We start from the raw sequence: 25,577 nt of genomic DNA on the forward strand, positions 1-25,577 counted from the left end.
TGAAAATAAGCAGAAATGATGGATGCAGCTGTGCACGGGAGGTTAATACATGGTGTACGGTTGAGCTTCGGCTCGACGCCGCATGAAGAATCGAATCATTGCGAACACTATTCCACAGATCAGCATTGCTACACAAAATCCGACTGAAAATTAAATAAATAAATAAATGATAAATAAAATTAAACTGCTTGTTTTTTTTTTGTTCAGAGAAACAGTTGAACTGAAGGACTGAACACACATTTTGTTTTTGTTTTTTTATTCTATTTTCCTACTTTTTTCTTAAATTACTCCATAAATATTACATTGGAGTTTTATGTACATGTAACGTAAAACATTCCACTACTATTTTCCATTCCAAAATAGGTCTCCGGCCGATTAATCCTGCGCAAATTGTCGGAATTTTTGAAAATAAGAAGAAATAGGTTTTGAGAATATCATTCAGAAGCAAATGAGTTGCTGATCAGAAATACTTCATCGAAAATTCAGTTTTGACAACAGAAAACAGGAAAAGCTTCCCCAACCTTCGTTAATTACTTTCATATTTCTGCCATAATGATATATCCGAAAGATATGTCAATGGCAATCCTAGCCTTGCCAGTGATATATCCTTCGGAGGTATATGTATCTCCATGGCAGCAAGGGATGCTCATAGGATTCGCTATGATTTTTCAAAATTCTAATACGGTACAGCAAATTTGAAAACAATTGTTTAGCCGTGTGTTAAACTTACCATTCATCAACTTCTTACTTTACTTTTCTTTTAAAATAAATTTTCTATTCAGAAAAATCTCCACTGTCGACGTTGGAATATCATTACTGAAGAGAACATGAACTGGAATATCCTCATACAACAGTTCTCGTTTACGGTGTGGAGCAAATTTCCATTCTACATAGCGCTATAGATCTATCGTAGATATATATATGGATTTGTAGCACATTTGTGAAGAATACTGAAGAACAATTTCACCTTCTAATTCCGGAGAAAAATGTGTTCTTTCGAAAAAATTTTCCAATTTTCAAAAATTCTCAACCTCAGATTATCACAGTTTGACAATTAAAATGACATTTAAAATTTCCACGAAAAGTTTCGCTATGGTGTCATGGTGATAAAATCTAAAATATATTAATTTTCTATCGCTTTTAATTTCTTTCTAGTGTGTGTACCTCTTTTCATTGTTGTTATAATATTCTTAGATATCTTCAATGCAGGAGCGGATTCGTGGATTGATCCCTTTATGTTCAGCCCACCGAAGAAGACTGGGGAGGGGGTACAAAAATGTATTTGGCTTTCTGGATGTGCACACTTATTTGTGCCATAAGATTCAGAAAATTTAATGCTATCGGGAACCCTGTAGCAAAAAAAAATCTGACTCAACTATTTTTTGAGCACTTTAATTATAGAAAAAAATCATCTGAAAGCTTCTTTTTTGTCGTGAAACGTTGAAGATGAACTCACTAAAGAATGATCCAACAGTGAATTTAGGTAGTCTTGGCACCGATGGAGCAGTTGGATTCGTAGGAGCAACTGTCGGTGGCTCTTCTGAATGATTTGAAGATGTTCTCTGCTCTTCAAGTGTATTGATAGATATTGATCCACCTAAGGTTTTTGGAGCGTCAGGTTTCGGATTTGAATTTGGGTCTGAGTTACCAATAGCCGGCTGACGATTACCCTCAATAAAATTTCTATTTCTCACTGCTAATAGGAATTTATTTACGGATTAAATACACTCACTAAGACTTACAGTTCTATTATCATCCGAGCTCTCCTTGTTCTCGCCGACGGCACAGTGGAAAAGAATCAGACCAAGGCAAAGAAGATGAGCCGTATAGATCATCATTTCGGAGAAGGTTTCAACTGGGGAACGAACTTCGGATGCAGTGATTTCGATAGGTAGCGGCTAAAATCAATGGATAAATTGTGGATTCAGCTGCAAACAAACACAGAAACGAGACACTTCATCGAATTCGTTCGATGTCCATTCATTCTGTTCGTGCTGAAATCATCACACGAATCGATCCGATGATGTTTTCGGATAAAAGCGCATGTATTGTGTGTGTAGCCGATTTCAATCCGTTATTAAAAGTTTCGAAACGGTTAGATTTTTTTTTGCCCGCTGAAAATAATGATGGTTTTGATGGTTTTTAAGTGTTCAGGGAAAATATTGAAAGGGACATCTAAAAAGATATGCCCTCGCAAAATCATCCAGAAAGTTCCTCAAGTTCTCTGGATTGAAAAGAAACTGAAACGAAAAGAACGAGAATAACGGGATTTCAAAAAGTGGAAAAAAATGTATGAAATTAGTATCGATGTGTGCACTGAATCCAGCACAATCTGTTTTTTTTTTCTCTCCTTCTCAGCTTTCTGGATGACGAATACTGTCGTTCCCATGGAGCATCTCTTGCATATAAACCGAACAAATGAACTCATTACTGACGAACACTCGGATAAATCAGCAGGAATTGCGAGAAGGTGAAAATAGTACGATTGTTCGGGTAGAACACGCTGGGCTACTATTTTACAGAAGTAAAAAAAAATTGACATTATCACGTAGATAACAGTTAATATTGAGATTAATTATTAATATTGGATTATACGAGAATTATTAACAGCTATTATATACATATATATCACGAATCTTTCTTCAGGATCAATTTAATATTCTTATGGAATTGCACCATGACAGTGAATGGTGCAAAACTATCCAAGACACGAGGCTCTTTGGTGCATATTTCAAGTCATTACGTCCTTCCTGAAGAAAGGCGTTGATCTTCAGGATTGAGGGATCAGCATGGATCTCCTGACAAATTATACCACATCCTCTTTTTGCTATTCTTTTTTTTTTCTTATATTCATTATATTATTATTATATATTTCTTTTCTTTTTACAAATAACCCTTCGATTCGACCACCCAAAAGAATAGAAAAATTGGAAAGGTTTGGCTGTGCGGTAAATGGAGCAGTGTTTTCAGTATTTTTCTGTGAATATCTTTGAAAAAGATGGTACTGTAACTGACAAAAGAGTTTGTGGAAATAAAATAACACTGTAGAGATAGAAATGTGCCATTTTCTTGCTTCAGGAATTTCATTTTATCACCTGCTTTCAAGGATTGAATCGTGTTTTTTTTTGTTTCGTGAAATATAGTGAAATCTTTATTATTATTAATAAATAATGAATTGCAACCGCAGCAGCACATGATCACAATTCGTCTTTGAAAACAGGCAACAACGTTGGACCCTTTTCCAAAATTTCTGGCGCGTCATCAACTTCCTAAAAATAAAGGATAACGTTTATAACGGTTGTTTTCTTGAAAACAAGAAAAGATCAGTACCGTATAGCTGGCGATACCGTCGTTATTAAAGTCGAGTATCCATGCTACGCCTGGATCCCGCTTACGACCTTTAGCGTTCGATTTCGACTGGTCCATTGTTGCTTGGTCTCGTTCCATTACACGGATGAACTCTTTCTCATCAACTATTCCATCACCGTTTATATCGAAATATCTGAAAAAACGATAAAAATAGAAAAAATGAAAATAAAAATGCGAAAAATACGTAAAAAATAAATAAAAATGGAAATAAAATAAAATAAAATAAACGTGGAAAAAAATAAAAACATAAGAAAAAGTTAAGGATGAACGAAATATAAAGTGGATAAAGTGTATAGCGTTACTCAATCCACTTGGGATGCGCCATCACGTTTACTTCAATTCAGAATCGTCTGAAGTTTACTGGCGTAAGCAGTGACTTGTGGGGGCTGGGCGGTGAGTCAAGTCAGTGTTTTTATCCTCCCAGACAAGTCTGGTACCAATCTATTCGGACCCCGCAGGGATGAAAGACTTGGTGAGCACGGAGGCGGATTCGAATCTCCGATCGATCGTGCAGGAAGCGGAACCTCTCACCGACTGCGCTACATCCGCCCGAACGAATGTAAGAGAAATAAAATAAACGTAGAAATTTCTCTTAAAAAAAGAAACTTTATTGCCGCCCACGATTCGTACAAGGAGCGTTTAGAAAAAAAAAAACGTTATCCATCATAACCTCTTTCTGTGGAAATATGGATCATACACTTTATAACTTTGGGGAAAATTTTTTTCTTTCTATTTCTCAGTCATTAAAAATGTATTTCGCGAAATTTCCTCTAGAATTTTTATTTCTGGTCACGCATCTGCTTTTTCACAGTTTCACAGCGTTGTCGAATTCGCGATGACTAACGATGATTCAACCGAAAGCGTCTCTTTCGTATGTATTACCCAACTGGATTTATGGATATTCCCTAAACTTTTCTCTTTTTTTTTCTTAAACTTACGAGAAATTCCTTCGTTATACAGAAAATAAAAACAAATAACAGAAACTAAGACCCTTCTAAAATTGCAGGTTAACTTCTATTATTCGTGTCGTTAAAAGAAATTATGGTGCTTTATTTTTGTACAATCCTTGTATCCCGTATGAAGATTTCTTGGTTTTCACCCCAAAGCAAAAAAAAAATCTAAAATTTCATTTTCAGCAAGAATTTGATGCTCGGAACATACTTCACATAGTATTTGACGGCAGAAATATCGTCAATATCCTCGTTTTTCCACGATTTCCCGTACTGCTTCATGTTTCCCAACCATTTCAGAAGCTGAAAAGGAACACTGTTAGATTCTAGAACCTTCGCTGCTCATACAAAAAAGTTTGTCTCTATCAAATAAAAAATATAAAATGTAATGGGCCTACATCTAAGAAAAAAACAACCAAACCAAATAGTGCCAGGCATGCAAAGAAAACGAACACAAATAAAAAGAAGACAACGGTAGTAACACTTGGAAATAATTAGAAATTATTAACGTTTAAAAAAATTGTCGTACTTATAAAAAACCACTTTTAAAAAATCAGAAGCTTATGCAATCGCAAAGAATGAGAACCAGCTCTCTACGATTTTTCTCGAAAATATTATATTTTATTTGATAATAATGGAACAGCTGTAGCGATTACAGTGCTATAGTCGAGTCAAAACGACAACGAAGAGGAATGGCTCTTTTCCTTCATCGGTAACTCGCCCTCTGTTTAGCGCTGTAATTTGATTGCCAGTCACCTCTCCACGGGTGTGGAAAGTCTCAGGCATGGAAAATCCTCTGATCCAAAACTGCGATCTACACTTCTACTTGTAGCTATAACATCCAAAAAAACTTATAAAAATAATAAATAAATGAATATACAAATAATATACTCAGGATTTTATTTTATTTTTGCGTGGAAAAGGCGTTTGATCGAATGAATCACTCTCGATTTTCTCTTTCAGGCTCTGATGGCGGCGATCCCGCCGAAATCTTAGCGAAGAATAAAAATTTGAACAACCTTGGGTCGCGCTCAATCCGAGAAAATACGAAATAACTTCCGTACTTCTTTAGAATTTTCAAAAATTGGTTCTACACTACCATTTTGGTCTTATCCAGTAATGTATTGGTAGTATCGTAATGAAAGAAAGACTTTCTGCTAATTTCAAAATTTCTTTTCCTAAATAAACTCAAATTCCACGCACCACTGCTTCTGTCAATTTTCCTTTCCCATCGACATCGAGAAATTTGAACTGTCTGTTATGCGTGTACGGTTCAACAGATAGCATTTCCAAATTGAAAGTCAACCAATGTTCATCGTTAGGGATGTGCTTCCAGACTGAAAATGACAAAAATATGCATGGAGCTCTTCGTAGTATTATGTACATTATGTCCAGTCCTTAACAGAAGGATTTATTGTTTCATTCTTGAAGCCAGCATACCATGAATGGTATGGATTTTTCATGGAAACCTCCATGAAGAAAAAAAATTCGGAGTTGTAAATTGCGGAAAACCACGTGGTTTGGCAAATCTCTCCGTGATCATCGCAAAAAACGGCATGGGAATCGCTTTAGTTCCTACGATGCGCATTAGAACGCGCCTCTACGTACATATTTCGTTCTCCTCAACAGTCTATTCATTAATTTAACTTTATTCGGCTGCTCAGGAGAACTTATTAATCCTCGACAGCCCGCACCTGGATGCGCCGCGTGCGCAACGATGCGGCGCGTTGCAATGCAAGCCGTCGTAAGAAACGCTGGCTTCCGAGTTTTTTGCAGCAGCGACTACGGAGAGATGACTATGATTACCTGGTTTTCCAGAATCTCCAACTCTGTATAGAAAATTTCCATGGAAAATAATCCATACCACGTCAAATTCGTGACGTGCTCCATTCGTATGTTAAGTCGTCGTCGAAAGCGATAACTGAGCATGGTCATTCATTGGTCCTATCCATCTCTGTGCTCGCCAATTGATAGGACGCTGGCCAATCGATGGGACCAATCAATAAGTCTTTTAGAACTGTCTTGTTCATTATTCGTTCTTAGTAGTCTTAGTTTACTTTTGCAATTTATTTTTATTTTGTATTGTTTTTATTGTGGATAATTACAATTACTTCACAGTAATACAGTCTTAGCAAGGTCCTTTTTTGTAAGCATGGCCACCATCGCACTATCGATCGATCGCACCATCGATCGGTGAGCGCAGAGAAGAAGAGTGCAATGTTTGCCTAACGACCGTCCGTCGAAGACGTAACGCATTAGGTAGACGAAATATATTTGATGGCGATTATTTCATTTTAATTTTTCTTATTAATGGGCTTAATTGGCTTTTTTTATTAATAAGTTTAATTTTGAGAACTGGTTAGAAAAAGTTAAAGTATTTAGATACCTTTACTCTTCGCTTTCCTACTCAATCGATATGGAACTTGAAGTTTTCGAAGTTCTTCAGTGCACATTCCTTTCAAACCCTGTAAATTACTATAGTATTTAATGGTGATTAAGGGGTATGGTTAAGGGAAACTCTTTGAGGTCGACCTTATCCAGACCAGGCATAGCCATCCCTACTCCTAGCTGAATTGTTACAGGACTTTCATTGTATGTTTGATAGATTTTTCTTCCACCTTCGGTGAATACCTGAAAAAATCACTCGTGTGTCCAGAGAAGACCACTATAAAGAGCTGATCCTGATGGTTTCAATAATTCAAAAGAAAAATCAAATATAAAAATAGATGTGTTAGAAAAATAGAAATATTAAAAAAAAACACCAAAAAAAGTTAAGCCTTACTTTGTAGTGAAATGTGACAAAATCCTTTCTTTTCGCTGGGGTATCGCATTTAGCCGGCACCCATGTCTTTTCTATCTGAAAAAAAAATGAATATCCCATCGTGTATTTCAATAGATTTCTTTAAAAATACAGGTTGGGACCTAATTAGCAGAGAAGAATTTAAAAATGATACAGTAAGTATAAATACTAAATGATAGTATAAATAAGGTTCCGGTTTTTTTTGAATGTGCTTTTTGAACTGAGCTTTTCCTTTTTTTTCTTTTTTTCTGGTGTTTTCTTTTTGAAAAAAAAAAAAATTATAAAAAAAAAAAATAAAAAAAAAAAAAAAAAAAGGAAAAGGGAAATTAGAAACAATTCGTACAGTAAGAAAAGGTTAGTCGTTTTTCAATTTTTTCCGAAGAAACGCAAAATTTTAAAAAAAAAAAAAAAAAAAAAAAAAAAAAATTTAAAAAAAAAAAAATTAAAAAACAAACTGAAGACAAAGGGAAACAGATTTTCCATGAAATTTCCGTTACTCGTAAATCCGTGGGAATTTTAACGCCTGTTAAGTTGTTTTTATGTCATTATTACTTTAATAAATTCCTATTCTAGACACTATAGTAGTTTTATATAGTTGTATATTTTATATAGTTCTAAATAGTTTTTTTTAGGATGTTGAACCTGCCTTGATATCCAATGGTCCTCCGTTACTGAGCTCTTCCAGGTGTCGGATTTGAGCGGCGGTCATCGGCTTCCCTTCACCTCTGATCTCAATAACCGGAATTGAATCCTCTGATTTTCCAACCGATGTTTGGCCATGGACTGAAAAGAGGAAATTATTTCAGAGGGTTTTGATATGGTTCATGCTAACATACATTTTTTCACTTCTGAAAAAACTCATTACACCTCAGGATGTACATAGGCTACATAGGCTTGACTTTTACAAAAATTTAAATAATAGTCTAATTTTTTAACTTTACACACACACTCCAGAAAACCACAGATTCAAAATTCTAAGAGATCAATCAGAAAAAAACGAGTGGTTTAGGAATTCCGATGGAAAAAACTAAAAATTAGGGTGCTGCTAAAGAAAAATTATTCTTTTTAATCAGTTTTTATTAATTTAATTTTTCAATTATATTTTATTCTGCTAATATAGCTAAATGTTTCCGTCCATTTGTTCCATCATATGCTTTTGCATGGATAAAAATACTATACTACTAAAAATAAGTAAAATAAAAAAAATTAATATAGTAATAATAATGGAATAAACAAATAAGATAATAAAACATCAAAAAAATCAAATAAATGAGGAAACAAAGAAAAAGTAACGAATAAAGAAATAATAATCAAACAATAAACAAAGAAAAAATAAATACTTTGCAGAAAAACCCCTAACACGTGTCATTATCATTACAAAATAGACGTTGCTCCATGAATATCTCCATGAATCATAAAATATTAATCATATAAATTGATATCAATTCCCACAAAGGTGTTATCCTTGAATGTGAAATTCTAAGACGAGAGAAAAAACTCGAAATACTTTTCAGTTTCCTAAAAAAAGCGCTGTCTTCTGCACAAAAAAAAATTCTAAGAGAAGTTGTTTAGGATTAAAATTTCTCACTAGCTCATAATTAATCTTCGTATGTAGGAATTTATGCAGGTAATAAATGTTTTAATGGAAGGCCGGCAGCACAGAGACAGCAAGATTCGGTTGATTGTCCTAACATTAGAAATTCAAGCTCACAGAGGATCTTCATTTTAGAAAATTGTGATTTTTCAAGTAGTAAAACTGTTAGATGGTTTTTTCTAAGTTCTCTACGTTGCCGGAACTTTTTGGAAGAAAAACCAAAAAGTTCTAAACTTGTTTTTAAAGCAAACACAGCAAAATATTCCTCTAAAACACCAACGTTTTGCTGGGAAAAATTATTCAAAAAACTTTAAAAAAATTAAGTCATTAAAATTAATCAAAGCTCCTCCCGTTTCAACTAAGGATGAATAAATAGTTGAAAACCTAACTCTACAAAACTTATCGGGTCAGATTATTTCACATAACATTTCATTAAAAAAATGCTTTTTCGTGGAAAAAATAAAATAAAAAAGTAAAATAAAAATAAAAGAACAAAAATGCAGAATATAGTATATAAATAATAAATCCAAAATCTCCGAGCTCCTTGCGACTTTTTTCCCCACGGCTTGAAAGTGAAGACTGCGTGCCCTAGGTGCCTGACAGGTCAAGTTCAGAGGTGTGAGATCCACGTAAGCCAGAAAATATGGTGGAAAAACGACGTCCCAGTCCCCCACCGATTAAAAAAAGCTATTAAAACTTTCTTAATTAAATAAATGGGAAATTTATTGCGTATTGCTGGTTATCTGGAGCGATCCCGGCCTCGAACCTCAAATGTACAATAAATCGTCGAGGAATAAGAATCGATTAAGCAATAAATTTCTCATTTTTTTAAAATTTAAATAGCCTTATTAGTTTTTTTCATCGGTGGGGGATTGGGACGTTTTTTCTCCCACCAAATTTTGTCGAAGACAGCAGCTCTTATTGATCAAAAATTTGATCTGAATATTAAAAAAAAAAACAACAACAGCAGAGCTGAGTTTTCACTACAATAACCTTTCTAGTAGCACTCATACTCAACACGATTACTTGGGTTAACTGGGAAAAATTAGCGATGAAAATTTTATAGTAAAAAATATCTAAAAATACAGCGCAACCTATTATGAACAAATAATTTCGACAGAGATTACAGTATCAAAGCGAGTCCTCTAAAAAAGAAAGGAAAAATAATAATAAAATTTTCATGAAAGCTAATGGGTTTCTTTTATTTTAGCACTGTTCACGAATTAAAAAAGAAAGATAGTAAAAAGTAAAATCATATTGTAGGATATGTTCTTTCAGGATGTTTGAAGAAAAACTCAATAACTCAAACAAATTTTGTTATGAAAATAGATCATTTCGCCCAAACGGGTCCAATAAAAGCCAAAAAAAAGTGCACAGCCATTTTTTTCGACTCGCATCTTAACTTTATGAACTTCTCAAACTTAGTATCTTAAAAAATTTTTGACTAGGAATCGAGAAAATGCCGTACTAAAAGTAAAAGCCTTAGTAAAGTAAAAGTAGTTGAAAACAACACAAGAAAAAACTCCCTCAGTGAATAATAATGTCAACGAAACTAAATAAAATAAAGAAGAAAATAGAAGATCGTCTAAATTTATATTAAAATATAATATAATATATATTTATATCTAAATAATTTCAAACTTTCGGATGGAAAAGAAAAGGGCAAGGTCAATGTGCGGGGCATTGTTGCACGATTTCGTCCGATATTGATTGGTAGCCGGGGCAGATCTGCATGGTGAGATCAAGGATTAGGGATGAGGAGAGTTATGAGAAAAGAAAAGCTCGTGGATCCGTGCGTAGACGAATTAGGGATTTCACTCTATCTGATATCGCCTTAATCGCCTTATTTGCCTTATTTTTACGTTTCTAGAGAAAAAAAAACAAGTGTCGATACGATTTTTTTTTTTTGAAAAATCTAACCTCCACAAGTATTTTCAAGTAGAGATTTTTTCAAGCAGTTGGTTCCTCAAAGGAGAATTTGAAGTACCTATCTAACATTGTGAACAGAAAAGAGAAATTCTCACCGACGATCAATCAATACTCGAAGGAGCGCGGAAGAAATAAATTTGTTAGTTTTTCAATCTTTAAAATTATTGAACTGCATGCAGAAGGGTCTGGGAGAAATATTAATGATATATTTTTCCCAATTCCGCTCGGCTAATCAAGAGAATGATGGGACCATAGTAATTAAGAGGATTAATTAGACTAACAAAATCTTAATTACTTCTTAATTACCACAAATTCACTGCCCTGCTGACAGTTCATTACGGGCTTCGGGCAATGAATAGGGCCTTAAACACAAATCACACACCCACACGACTCCAGTGAGTATCCACATGGGAATCCTAGGAATCCCAACCTACCTGGTTAGCGAAGAGAGAATTTTTTAAAGCTATCAGATTTATATAATTTTTTTTATTAATTTTAGTGATAATTTTTTTATAGCTATCAGTTTTTGATTATACGCATCAACTACGGATATTTACTTGAATAAAATTTCAGTAATTGTCCAGCGAACTGTTTCATGGAAGCGGGAAAGTTTTTGTACGAACCCGAACGACCTTACCGCCTCCATCAATCATCTCTTACCACAACAACAACGGTTGTTATGGTTTAACAACGAGTTTAACTGGGTTAATGACGCTCAATGACATTATTAACGGAGAAAATTACCGGAGAAAAGAAAAACGACACCGAATAGGAATTCCCAGAGAACTTGTCAAATAATTCCTGAAAATTATCCCAGGAAAAACATGGAAAATCGTTGGGAATAGTGGAAAACAGCAGCGTAGCCAGATTTAGTCGTTATAGGAGAGCATAAAAATACTCGGGAAAAAAAACTACTAGCTAGAAATAAAATATTAACTAAATAATACTAATAATAATAATAGCCACTAAAATGTTATCGATTTTTCCTCCGGGAATATGTCCGAATATTCCTTTAAACTGTTCAAAAACGAAACATTTTTGCAGCTATGAATAATACATGTTAAAATTTAAAATTAGTTTTTTCGGATATTCTTTTAAAGTGTTCAAAAACGAAATAATTTCGCTTAAATAAATATGAATATAAAATATATAAATAACAATAACATTTTAAAATTTAAAAAATAGTACATTATCCGCTTACCGTGGATCAGGGAAATACAGAGGGCGGCGAACACCCGCATTGAGAACTGAGTGAAGTATGTCCGATGGTACTGACCCCGATCCCAAGCGCCGAACAACCGCCGACGAACGGATCAATAGTCAGAAGACGAACTATTGTTGAAGGTTACGGAACGACACCATCGCCATTCAACTACGGAAAGATTGTGGATCGATCGATCGAGGATCGAGGAGGTGAAGGATGTGGTACGCGCTCGACCCGTGCTCTACTCAATAACCGTCGATCTGCTCATTTTCGTTCACGAGTTTTCCCCTGGAGGAAAATCTGGAATGTTTCGCAAAGTTTCGATTTTGATCCATGAGATTTCGGAAGCTCAAATCCAATCGTGTTATGGTTTCCAAAATTTATAAGAAAAAAAAACATACCCAAACAGTTATAAACAAACCCATACAGATTTTACAGATCGATCCATAGCACAGTCAGATGTGTCTGTCGTTAAAGGAGAGCATGACGCTACTAATAAAATATTATTGGTCTTTTTTTCAAAATCAGATTTTTCTTTTAAATTTAAGGATTAGAATCCCAACAATGCTACATATACTGATTATGCTCAATTATGTATGTGTTCATCAATTTTAACAATGTTTAGAAGAAATAATGTCAGCGTGGTTAATTTTTTGTTGGATTTTTAGCCATTATCCGGAAACTATCGACTTGAGAAGTCATTTTTTTGTGTCGCTTCTAAACTTAGATATATGTAGGTCTACACAAAGTTGAATTTTACAGGACTTTTTTAAAATTTATCTGTATTTTATTTGCATTATTTTTTGATGTTATTTTATATCTTCATTTTACCTTACACAATCTACATGATACGGATTTTATTTTATTTATTTATATTTTATTAACACCATTTTATTTTATTACTAGTACTTTATGTTTTCTTCACTTATTATTTTCATTCTAATTTTCAGTTACATTTTTTCCTAATTTTTAAAAAAATTATTTTGCATTCACTTTATGACTAAGTTCAGATACATGGCATTCTTGATGAAGACTTTGCTTTCTCTGCGACGAAAATTATTAAAATCCTTTGAAACAAGACTTTTATATGTATATACAGGCTAACGAGAATAATAAATGATTCCGACAGAACTGTCTCCTTGCCACTGAACCTAATAAATAGATAAATATATAAATAAATAAATTGATAGAAGGAAAATGCTCCAAATTACTTCAATTGCCAAACGAAAACGAGAGAGGGTGGAAATTGAATGAAATTTCCGTATGAATTAGAGGATCGTGGTGTTTTTCCTTTGAGTTTGCTTACCGTTTGAGTGCTTTCTGTAGGCTGATGAGGCGCTTGAGGAGATAAGTCACTAATGGCTTTGAGTTTTCCAGGCTCTGACGAAGGCGATAACGCCGAAACGTTAGCCGTTGTTAAATGAAGACGATCAATCCCAATCTTGGCTACAGGTCAAAGAATTCAATTAAAACTATATTTTCCTTTATTTATTTCATTTTATTATTTTCTCTCTCTTTCTCCCTCACCACTTACAAACCTTTTTCCCGATTTTTCCAACAAAAAAAAAGAATTCTTTCATGGTATTAGTTCTCCTTAAATATCACTAGTTAGCATCACTGCTAAGATTTAAAGATCACGATTCGATTTGATTTGAACGTTGCTGGGCTTGATCTTCAATAAAAAAGGCATTGCTGGGCAGAATCTTCAATAAAATCGTCAAGTATAATATATGTAGTATAGTAGTATAGTATATATAGTACCATATACTGGAGAATAGGTTGTATTTTAATTCCTTAGTGAATTTCTTCTACAATAAATCCCATAATTTGAGCAAAAGTACGCATTTATTCGAAGAAAATCAATAGATCATTTTATCGATGACGACCGAGCCGGACGAAAAATGACACCTTGGACATTTTATTCTTCATCACAACACTACACAGCAACCTTTCTTTTTCTGTTCTAAACAATTTATCGGATCAATTATATAAATATTGTACATACAACGAATGTTCGAATAATTTTTGTATTGAATTATTTTATATGTACGTACCAGATCCTGCCGGTAATGGTCCACTGTATTTCGGTATAGACATCATGGCTGGCTTATTATCTTCATGTGTCTTATCCTCGGTTGTTTTAGATACAGGTGTTTTTTGTTGATTTTCTTCTGTGTTGGTGATTGTTTTCGTATTTTGCTATAATATTGAAATTTTTTTGAAATCGAGTATTGATTGGATACGATTTTGTTTGTTGTTTGTTTTAGATGTTTATATATATATATATATTTGTTTGTTTTGTTTTAGATTTTTTGGGTTTTTTTGTTGATTTTCTTCTGATATTGGTGATTGTTTTGGTATTCGACTATAATATTGAAATTATTCTATAATATATGATAGAATATAATATTCAAATAATATTATTCATGTAATATTCAAATAATATATATAATATTATATAATATTCTGCTATTCGGCTATAATATTCATATATTGATTGGATATGTTTTTGAATATTGAATAATTTGATGGTGTTCTTTTGAATCGATATTCGAAGAAGAAATTTTGCAAAAAGATTCAAATATGGTAACGAATACCGTCTTCTTCTCGTTTTCCTTCTCTTTCTTCTCTCTTTTATCGCTCCCTTTTACCTCTGACTGAAATGAAGAGAAAGAAAAAACAAATCACAGAGTAACATTACTGAGAAATTACTTTTTTTTCACAATTTTATTATTTATTATTGTTTTTGGTTCGTTTTTCTACATAGTACTTCAACTGTCAAAAATTTCTTTATCTATCATTTTATCTTTCTGAAAATAGTGAATAGTTACTAACTTTCTTCATCTTCTTTGTAGATTTCTTCTTGCTTCTGAAAGGAAGGTGTTGATAAATAAATAAATAAATAAATAAATAAATAAATGCTTGACAGACGTTCTTAGCCAGGATTTCCTTGCATTTGAACAATTTTATTCGGTTATTTGATTACGTTATTTTTAAAATTTATTTCTCATTTAATTTTCTTATTTATTCTCTATTTTTCTGGAAATATTGATTTTTACAGATTAACTTAGGGTAGTTGCTCGACATCAGACAACAAAAAATAATTATAATGAAATCATAAAATCATAATAAATGAAAATAATAGGGAAGAATCTAACCAGTAACGATTTATTGGTTAGACCAATCGATACTCCTACACATCGATCGATCGATCAACACGGTATAGCTTCTAGCAGTGAAAGTGTCGGAGCGGTTCATTACTTCTGATATAGGCAGCTATCAGAGTTCGCCACCGTAATTTCGGCAATATCTTGCGATCCCCGGAATTTGGTGATTATTGATTACCATTTTTGGCTGGCTTGCTGCTCATGTGATCGATAGTCACCAAATTCATAGAGCCGCTGCAAACCTTACTGGAAGGAATCGTTGGATACGGTTGTAGTATTTCCGAATTTTCAAAACCAGTGTGCTCTAAAGGGAGGAGATCGTCATTCCCACTTAGCATTTGGGGATTTCTCAGAGTTTGAAACGTCTATCGATTTGGTGATATCGATCCAGGATCGATTCAGAGAACTCATAGAATAGCTTCAACTATCGAACCCGGCTATCTTCTTGTCACCTTCTTCATCTGATATGTCACTGATTTCAACGTCATCATATCCTTTTTTCTTCGACGGCTTCTGCCGTTCTTCTTTAGCCAACTCTTCGATATTCATTGCTGAAAATTAGCAATAAAAATGCTTAACATGATATTAATATTAAATTTTGGTATTTTTTGTGTCACCGAAAAAATAGGTACAGATCCAGGTTCAGCTAAGCAAACGATTCCTTATGTCCAGAATTACGACAGACCTATGATTTGATTAGTAGACGCGTTTTCTTCACAACGACATACCGATGGCTCAAAGAAATGAATCACACCCATTCAGGCGAATGTTTATATAGAGCAGTTTATCTCGATCACTGTTTTGATTACATCTCTACGATGATAAAACTGTCTGATAAAGAAATGTCTGGCGCTGATCAATCCGCTTGGGACCCGCCACCACTTCATTTCAGAATCGTTCGAGGTTTACGGACGTGTAACTGGCCCAAACAATGTCTTGCGGGGGCTAGCCGATCGGTTAAGTCAGTGTTTTTATCCTCCCAGACAAGTCTGGTACCGATTTATCGTCCCCAGATGGATGAAAGACTTGGTGAGCACTAGGGCGGATTCGAACCTCCGATCGGTCGTGCAGGAAGCGGAACCTCTAACCGGCTGCGTTACATCCGCCCCTATATTTCGCCTTGGGTTCAGCAGCTCCGTTAGCCGGTAGTCCTTGAGGAGTTTCTACATGGTGTACTCATAACGATATCAAGGCTTGGCAAGGAGAGAGGAGGAGTTTGATGGGATATGTATAGCATCAAAAAATTAAACCATTTCCTAGGCTTTTGATAAAGACGAAATTGTCGGAAAGTCCGGCCATAAATATAAAGTTTCACCAAAACAAAAACAAAAGACAAAAAAAACACATAAATCGATCTTTTATTTCGTAGAGCAACTCATAGCGGGAACATGCGAGTTCCACATGAGGTGCTGTGGATAATAACAGAACAGATCATCACATGCAGACAAGTAAGTAAGTAAGTAAGTAAAGTAACCTAATGAAACACTCGTAAATGGAGCACTGGTCAAGGCTAAGTGTTTGACAAAGACAAAAGGAAAAAAAAATGCACCGAGTGATTTAACAATGAAATATGTACTACCTATACTATATATCGAACTGAATGTAAATATTCAATTTTTGCACATTTTATAAAACTTCGAAGACACTTGAAAACTTCTTATGTGGTCGCTACGCAAAGCTTTTTAAAGCTCCCTGGATTTTGAGAATACGAGCGCATGTAAATGCTCAAATATTAACAGCGAATTTAGCGTCACCATCACCTCGATTTGAATTTTCCGCGTATCCCCTCAAATAATTCAATTGATTGTAGTTTACTGAACTATATGAAGCTACGAAAAATCAAAGAGAAAATTGACCAAAGCCTCTACTTTCAAAAAAAAAAGAAAAAAGAAAGAAAAAAGGAAAGGTTGATGGTGACAATCGACTAGGTTATGAGAGAACAGCGGTATAAAAGCTATGATTGAGAATTACAAATAGAAATGAATTATTATGCAATGATATATAAGGTAGATAGAATAATCTGCAATACTACATAACAGTTCTATGTTACTGCTAGTCACTAACGGAGGTGCAACTTGTGAGCTGAGTAGCTGAGGTCTGAAAAATGTTTGGATTTATGAAATACAGAATATAAACGTGTAGGAAACTTACTGGAAGGTGAACACGACCAGCATGTGCTTTTTGCCTCTTCTGATCTTCTTTGATCATACCTACAATGAGAGAATTTAGAAAAAATAAAATTATTACAGTATAGTATGGTTAGAGGTCTGTTGTGGCCACACGGTCGAGGGTTCGAATCTGTCCTAGTGGTCACCAAGCCTCTCATCCCTCAGAGGTCGATAAATTGGTACCAGACTTGTCTGGGAGGATAAAAACACCGACTTGATCACCTGCTGGCCCCCGCAAGTCATTGTATAGGCCAACACGCGTTCAAAACCTCAACGATTACGAAATCCAGTAAAAAAAACGCGTTGGCGCATCCCAAGTGGATTAATACTTCTTGTTTTAGTTTATGGCACACCTGGCTTACGGCTCTGGTCCAATGATTGTCGTTGAAAAGCATCACGTGTCCGGCGCACCTAACTTCGCTTTCCTTGGCCATATTTGGCAAAGTCTCTGATTTTCGATCAGCGACGTAAGAGTGAACTTCGAATCTCTTCTTTCACTTGCGTGAAGTGGGTTACTCCTAGTCTCACACTTTCAATTCCGCCTTCTGTGACGCTGATCGCATTTTCCTCCTGTTTACGGAATCCCCATGTCTCTGAAGCGTATGTCAAACCAGGAAGAACGGTGGTGTAGGAATAGAAATAGGTAAGCACGGAGCTGGATGTTCCTGGTTCACTTCACTACATCCTTGATGCTCTTCAATGCTCCCCAAGCTGCTTGTTCCCCTCTACCCAGCTCGGAGGTCTGGTCGTTCATCATGTTGATTTCGCGACCTAGATATACATAGCTGGAGCATTCGGATATGTTTGTTCCGTTGAGCGTGAATGGGGCATCAGAAACCTATCCGTTTTCATAAACATCGTCTTGTCTAGGTTCAGCTGAAGACCGATCTTTCTACACGTTTCATCAAATTCGGTCAGCATCCGTTCTGCCTGGCCGATGCTTGATGTTATAAGAACGATTTCACAGCAAAACGAAGATGGCATAAATGCCGACCATCAACTTTCACTCCCATATTATCCCATTCCAATCCTCGAATCGCGTTTTCGAGAGGTGCACTGAATATTCTGGGTGAAATTGTGTCACTCTGATGAACCATTCTCTTCGAGCCGATTATGACATCATTGTAGAATGGGGAAATTTTGGTCGTGAAAGCCTCCAGGACCGTTTCAGTCTCAATTGTATCGAAGGCTGTTTTAGTGCTACACTTAGTTTAAAAATTAGAAAAAAAACTAAGACTAACAAGATCAAGACTTAAAAAATCGAATCTGGGTCATGTCGAAGATGGTGGCGCTGCTTCTGGAGGAAAAGATCTTTCTAGAAGAAAAAAACCAATGGTATCATTTTCTGAAGCTGCTTAAAGCTATAGATCTTTTAAAAAGAAGACCTATTCCTTACTGAGGACGAGTTTTTATGGTTTAACGAAGTCAAAGACGCAAAAAGAGTGGAGCGTTAACTCATCACCTACCTGTGAGGATGGTACCAAGTATGAGCGCGGTACTCATTATTATATTGCACCAAAATGTACTTATTCCATGCATAACCAACCCCATAGCTAACGTTAGCAACATTCCGAATATCTGAAAGAAACTATAAAATATGTACGATAGAGTAAAGAAAAGTAGAGATGCAAGTAAAAACATGATAGAAAATGTATTATTATATTATATTATGTTATTATGTGTTATATTGTGGTTGCTTAGACGACTGTTAGGCTACTTTTGGCCGATGATCTGCCATAACGAAGAACTTTATTCCAAAGTGGATATGGTTTCGGCAGATGACAAGTGGAGAATGTTAACATTTTGCGCGGTCTTCTGAAGAATTCACGGAAAACCGCCTTCGCTTGTTTCGCCACGTTAAAAAGAGACTGTCTGATCGCCTTTTCCAATTTGTCGTGAAGATGTTTCTAGATCCTAATTGGAAAAGGCCTTGCGGTCGTAAAAGAAAGTTCTGGACGGAGGTGGTGAAGGAAGTTCTGAGCAGACTTGGCGTGGACAAGCAGTTCAGTCGAGGCGTAAAGTCCCGCTGCCTATGGAATAGCGACGGATCGGTGGATTCTCTGCGAGCTCTAGTTGAAGATTGAACAGGATGGACTCGGATATGATCAAGGACGACACACGCCGGCAAAGATGTGCATAGCCGTGTTAGGCCGTAACACGTGACCGCCGATTAAAGGCAGCAAACCACGAATCTGGCGTGGTGAAGGAATCCTCAGGAAGAGCTAGAGATGGACTTTTTGGTTGTGGGATAAGTGGTGATTCCGCTCAGCACCATCCCTTCACTAGCAATAACCTAATCATCCTTCGTGGGGAAAAAAAAAAACGGCGCAGGAACCGCTTTATTTCCCACGAACAACGTAATAACGCTCCTCTATGTATACGTTCTGATCCTCTCAGGAATCGATTCATTGGTATCACTTGAATAGGCAGTCGAGAAGAACCCACTGGGTTTCGACCGCTGCGCAGCTGGATGCGGGGCGTGTACTGAAATCATCCTGAATAACGGAGTCTTTGACACTGTTTCTTTTACAGCGACTAGGGTGAGGTGAGCGGAACCACCCTTGATCCCGCAATCTATAAGCCCATCTCTTGCATTTCGAGCTGTTTCCCTCACTACGTCAGTTTCGCGCCTTTGAAGGCATCATCCCACGAATCTGGGGTGCTGCAGGTTTCAGGTGGGTTATGCCTATACGGGGTCGTAGATTATGGGAAGGAGGGTGGTTCCGTCCATTTCTTTCTAATTGCCGTAAAAAACGGCCGAGAAGATGCGGCGCCGCACAAAGCTGGTGCGCCCAGTCGAACTCCCTGTAGAAAATAGTGCGCCAGAACGCCTGAAGCCACATCTTTCGGGGTGTTTCTTACGGGAATTAGGAAGAAATGGACGGAATCAACCTCTTCTCCATAATCTACTATCCCGTATAGGCATAACCCACCTGAAACCCGCACCATCTCAGATTCGTGGGGTGATGCCTTTAAGTCAAATCATTATGTGTTATGTTATATGCGTTTTATGTTTTATATTTAATATTATATTATGTTATTATATTATCTTAATATATTATAATATGTTTGAAATGCTTAGTAATAACAGGGCGCTCACCTGCGCACTAGCATTCAGCAGACCACCAGTAGTACCTTCAGCCGCTGGGAATGTGATTTCAGCAGCAAATTCGAAGCCGATTGGTAAGTAACCAGTCATGAAAAAGCTGAAACGAAATAGAAAAAAGATGAAAAGAAGAGAAATAAAAAATGAATCAAATAAGTTAAATGAAATTTTAAAAAAAGTAGCGAAAGAAAAACTCACCCAAGTACAAATGCATTCACAAATACAACCACAATTGAGCCGAGGTCCAATGTGAAAGTGAAGGCGAGCATAGCGAAGAAAGAGAACAAATAATCAAGTATGGTAGTTAACCTTTAACGAAAAAAAAAACATAGAGGTTAACGACGAAAAAAATAAAAAAAAGGTGTGACCCACTTGAATTTTTTGAATTTGTCCAGTAAAAAGCCTCCGACAACGGATCCAAGCATTCCGGCAACAACAATCACCACTCCAATTTGACCGATAGTTTCCGATTCTGTCGGATAGAATGGTAGGACCATTTGTGCCAACAGCGTCGACACTGCATAGAACACTCCAGTGTTTATTCCTTGAAAATAAAAACTTATAAAATATTGTTGATCAACACCAACCGTAGTAGTTTTCTTGTGACAGTTTTGGCAAATTTTCAACACTTCAGGATAGCGGAATTGGTAGAAAAATGTAAATATACATATATATGGAAAATATAAATCTAAAATGAAATTTAGAAATTTGAAAAAAAATCTGAAATTAATGTTTCCGATAAGTTTATAAGGTTAATAATTTGTTTTTGGAATATCGAAATCTTGGAATTCCATTTTTGAACGGAAGGAATCTTCCAGGTAGCAGCAAGAAAAACAATTCCAAATTAAAATAAATAATAATAAATAAATAAATTCTAAATTGATCATTTTAAAAAAAATCAAAAAACAATTATTCTTATCAATGCGGAGATGTTTCTTTCTAAACGTAAAATTGGGACCAAAAAAAATGGAGGAAGGTGTCCCTTTTAAGTGTTGTACGAAAAATCGATCAATTTTCAATGATCAATCGTTGATCTGTCCCCATATATCTCAATGGAAATGATATACAGTGGCTTTTGAAGGCCTGCCGATGATCAAGTCAGTGTTTTTATTCTCCCAGACAAATTTGGTACCAATTTATCGACCCCCGGATGGATGAAAGTCTCGGTTGGCACCAGGGCGGTTTTGAACCATCGATCGATAGTGCAGTCCAAGCCGAATCTCCTACCTACCGCGGCGCTAAACGCCTAAAACCTTACTCTACTAAAAAAAAATGTTCCGAAAAAGAAAAAAGGCGAAAAGTTTCAATCTCTATGTATGTTGAACTGATGGACAGAAAGAAGATGAAGAAGGTGATGATGAACTGTATGATTATCCAGATTTTGTCCGAATATGGAAAGAGGATCGATGACAATTAAAATCAGATCCGTATCAGGTAGGATGATGACCGCAAGATGTTTTCATGTGGTAAAGTAATAATAAAATGTAAAGTAAGGTAAAATGTAAAATTCATGTAGTAAAGTAATCTAATAGTAAAGTTAGCAAATGAGTAAAGTAGTGTAGTTTCAAAGCAGAATCCAGGTTAAAAAAATTTACAAAATTTCTACATTTGAGTTTTCACAAGGCTGCTTCGATTTTCTCTCTAGACGGTCGGCTCCCATAATGGTTCAGCTCCAATTTTTTCGAAACACCAAAGAAAGGTCCCTTCTTAGGTATTTTGAAAAATACCTGACGCAAAAAAAATGAAATCGGCTTTAAGTTCGTCATCCGAGATGATTTTCAATGCACTGTGGTGTTTCCCCTGCTTAGTTTCTTCGGATTAAATTTCAAAAACAGTTTTTTCTCGGCCGATGCTCACTCCATAGGTCAAAATCTCAATAACCACGTTTTAGATCACAAATTCTTGTACATTGGGCAGAAATATCCATCAATTACTTCTACGTGGACAATTGCCTGAGGGTAAGAAATAATGTATGTATATGATCAGATAATTAGAAACAATAAGCGGAAGTTGAACATTCACATCGCAGTACGGGTTTGGAGCCTGATCGTCCGCACAAATGTTTTTGTTTCTTATGTATTATGGATGGATATGGTTATTGGAATTTCTTGGATAATAAGTTCTTGGAATTATTTAATTACAGCCTAGAGAACTATGTAGGAGAAAGAAAAAGAGAGAAAAGAAGAAAAGAAATAGAGAATGAAATGACTCTGGCGGGAAGAAAGCAAAAGAACAACGATTTGATTAGCTACAATTAAGAAAAGAAAGGAAAGCCAAAGAACGATCCGGATGATTGTTGAAATTCCAGAAAGGTAGTAGCACGGTCGTGTGATGATGTGATCATGTCATGGTCAGCAGATGCATTGATCAATTTCGTGCGATAGGTGCGATTTTGGGAACAGAGGTTAAAGGTTAGGGGTCCTGGACACATCCAGGTCATAGCGTGATCAATTTTAGTTGATTGATAGCTACGTGCCAGTAGAATTTTATTTATAACCGTCAGTTTCTCTTTAAAAATTACTATCCGCTTAGTTATTCTTTGTATTCTGATCTATTCTCTCTATTTACTCTTCACCCATAGAATTTCTCGAACCTTCTCCTTTTGGCTGTGAGATCATTTAAAAAAAAACAAAATTAAAAAAAAGAAGTCTATTTCCCATCGCTCAATCAGGACCGGGATAAGCGGGATATTTCTTAGCCTCATCCTTTCAATAGAGGATTCAGTGACGTTCATCACATCCTACTTGCGAATTGCCCAAATTTTTGAAGCATACGTCAAGGCGGGAAGCAAGGAGGTTTTAAAAAAGGCAGCAAGGAGCCGGTTTCTTTTTCCCTGGATTACATTTTCTAAGTTTTTGTAACTTTCGTGAGCTGATCTCGATTCCTCCTGGCCAGGTCATAAGTCAGATCGTTCACAGTGTTTCTTTGCAGACTTGGATAAATATATATAATCCGATAATTAATAATTAATAATTAATAAAAATAATAATTAATCAATAATAATAAAACAATAATAATCCACATAATTTGTACTGTATATCCGTTGTTCCGTTCGTTTCCGGCGGCGCGATGGAGCTGCCTGCTCGGATCGAGGTGGCACCATCGCGAACTGCAGCGATGGTCCCCTCGATCCTAACCGCTACCGTATATCGTGTATTGTTCAATATTGTATAAATATATATATATATATATATATATATATTGTTTAATTAAGACAATGATGTAGCTTTTGTTTGTGCAGTTACAATCCTTGAAAAGGAAAAAAAAACACCCGATACAATCTTTTTTTGTGTTTAATTTAGCAAACATCTACTTTTTCAGTCTTTTCGTTCAAAGCAATGAAAACATTGAGAAAGCAGATGTTTACAAAATTAAGTTTAAAAAATTTGTTGTTTTCATTTTTCTCAATCATCGATCGAAGCCGTTTACCCAACTGGACCGAGTTTCGGAGCGTTTTGATCTGACTATGCCAATATTTTTGTGTCCCACGCAAAAATATTGGCATAGTCAGATCAAAAGAATGAAGAAAAAGAAAAAATAATTAGTCCCGATTGCGGGGGCGAAAATGAAAAACGCTGACCGACGTCATTGAATAGAATATAAATTGACAACATACAACAGGGCCGGTTCCCTTCTTCACATTTTTTTCTTTTTTTTATTTCCTTTATAACTATAAGTACACAATTAACTAACTTTATAACCATAACTTTATAAATACATTAGAGAAAATTAAAAAAAAATTCTTTATAAAATAGGAACATGGTTTAATCCGTGAAAATAAATTATCATTTCCTTAGAAACCTTCAATTAAAGCTCCTTCAGCTCTTCAAGAATTGCTGAATTCAGGGAAACGCTTTGAGGATCCTGACACTCAATCCATTGCTCACAAAATATCTCTTCATCCAAGCTGTTTTCAAGAAATGCATAAAAAACACGGCGAGATCGTTTCGTTCGCTCATTTCGAGGTGTTTATTTGCATTTAATTGCACCTTCTGCTACATTTCAGTTGTTACACAACTCTGGATCGAACACGTGTGACTTTACCGTACCCCAGGGAAATTTATGACTTACCGTAAGTAATGAAGAGAAGAACGAAATCTTTGCTGGTTAGGAGTTTTCTCAAGGTCCTCCAAAAATTACTATCGATTGATTTCTCTTCTTGGGCGGTTATTTGAGCTAAACTTGGCGGAGTTGGAGGTCGAGCGGAGAAGACTGAAAAAAATACTGATAGTTTCAGAATTTTTCCAAATTTTAAATATTTATTCAATTCAAATTTCGAATTTCAAATAGGAATTTTGAAAAAAAAAATCGAAGTAGACCTACAGCAGAGAATCACCGCAAGAATAAGCGAATTCAGCACGGCGGAACAGAGAAAAAGTTTGTTGAGATCATACGCAACAGCTTCTTTGGTCCCATTATGTACCAAAAGAGGTGGAACGAGAAAACCAAGAGCGATTCCCAGCTAAACAAGGGAAGGATTTGTGAAGGATTTGTGAATTATTTCCAGTTACGGTACAAGGATACAGTACAGGGATCCACAGTAAAGCGATCACCATGGCGCCTCTTACCTGATTCCCAAAAACACCAGCAGCACATGCTGTTGAGACCTCGTTCGGCCCAAACCATACAGCCGCCAATCGTGGTGGAATTCCAAGTGTGAACATTTGTGAAGCACCAACAATCGTTTGTCCGATAAATGTGATCCAGAAAGCGTCTGTACATCATCAGGAGAATATTATCAGTATAGTGTTAGAGAGAAATCCTGGGAAATTTCCGATACCTGGACTCGTGGAGAAAATTTTTATCCATGCTCCAATTGCATTACCAGTTGCACCGAGAAGTATTGAAACACGTAATCCGTACTTGTCAAGCAAGTATCTGGAAAACACCCAGCTTTTCTTTTGTCCTCTAATTTTTATATTCAAGATTTTCAAGTCAGTTCCTTCTAGAAATTATCTGAAAAATAGAATTCGTCCTTGGTTTTCCTTTCCCTATGCGTGATGCATTTTTTTTACCGTATTTAAATAAATAAATAAATAAATAAAGCAAATATTATTAATTACAAGTTCATAGAATTACAATCTCCATTTAATTAGGGGGAAAAATATAATTCTTCACTAAAACTATAGCGATCTCATGGATGGTATCCATAATCAGTGAGTCACGCAGATTTAAATTTTAACGAAAAAATAATCCATTATGGAGGGGTAACTTAGTAAAAATTGTAATAGAAATAAAGATAATAAAAATTCATGATAAAAATATAAATAATAATGAAGGGGTAAGATTA

General features: G+C 35.6%; 4 protein-coding genes across 5 annotated transcripts in view; all 4 read right to left on the bottom strand.

Annotated features, from left to right (window-relative positions):
* Positions 1-42: 42 nt before the first annotated feature.
* RB195_007901 (uncharacterized protein) lies at positions 43-1,838 on the bottom strand (the record flags this gene model as incomplete). The annotated part of the gene is made up of 4 exons (XM_064181782.1): positions 43-143; positions 1,457-1,540; positions 1,598-1,670; positions 1,743-1,838. 4 exons carry the CDS (start codon positions 1,836-1,838, stop codon positions 43-45), a joined length of 354 nt encoding a protein of 117 aa, XP_064038543.1.
* A 1,359-nt stretch (positions 1,839-3,197) lies between these two features.
* RB195_007902 (uncharacterized protein) lies at positions 3,198-11,883 on the bottom strand (the record flags this gene model as incomplete). The annotated part of the gene is made up of 9 exons (XM_064181783.1): positions 3,198-3,269; positions 3,331-3,502; positions 4,531-4,622; positions 5,523-5,656; positions 6,706-6,784; positions 6,852-6,950; positions 7,102-7,172; positions 7,762-7,902; positions 11,844-11,883. The coding sequence occupies 9 exons, from the start codon at positions 11,881-11,883 to the stop codon at positions 3,198-3,200; spliced, it is 900 nt and encodes a 299-aa protein (XP_064038544.1).
* Positions 11,884-13,774: 1,891 nt separating this feature from the next.
* On the bottom strand, positions 13,775-15,771 carry RB195_007903 (uncharacterized protein; the record flags this gene model as incomplete). The annotated part of the gene is made up of 6 exons (XM_064181784.1): positions 13,775-13,809; positions 13,901-14,045; positions 14,444-14,503; positions 14,682-14,715; positions 15,447-15,564; positions 15,699-15,771. 6 exons carry the CDS (start codon positions 15,769-15,771, stop codon positions 13,775-13,777), a joined length of 465 nt encoding a protein of 154 aa, XP_064038545.1.
* Positions 15,772-17,065: 1,294 nt separating this feature from the next.
* The window catches only part of RB195_007904 (uncharacterized protein), a gene marked incomplete at both ends in the record, with an annotated part of 42,327 nt that continues 33,815 nt past the window's right edge, over positions 17,066-25,577 (bottom strand). For both annotated transcript variants that reach the window (XM_064181785.1, XM_064181786.1), the window contains 10 exons: positions 17,066-17,110; positions 17,165-17,223; positions 18,648-18,759; positions 20,282-20,387; positions 20,486-20,596; positions 20,660-20,831; positions 24,359-24,499; positions 24,611-24,749; positions 24,856-25,001; positions 25,068-25,165. In XM_064181785.1, the coding sequence (XP_064038546.1) occupies positions 17,066-17,110; positions 17,165-17,223; positions 18,648-18,759; positions 20,282-20,387; positions 20,486-20,596; positions 20,660-20,831; positions 24,359-24,499; positions 24,611-24,749; positions 24,856-25,001; positions 25,068-25,165 (1,129 nt within the window). The remainder of the gene's footprint in view (positions 17,111-17,164; positions 17,224-18,647; positions 18,760-20,281; positions 20,388-20,485; positions 20,597-20,659; positions 20,832-24,358; positions 24,500-24,610; positions 24,750-24,855; positions 25,002-25,067; positions 25,166-25,577) is intronic.

The sequence above is a fragment of the Necator americanus genome, chromosome I (assembly GCF_031761385.1).
Source record: "Necator americanus strain Aroian chromosome I, whole genome shotgun sequence".
Classification (NCBI taxonomy): domain Eukaryota; kingdom Metazoa; phylum Nematoda; class Chromadorea; order Rhabditida; family Ancylostomatidae; genus Necator; species Necator americanus.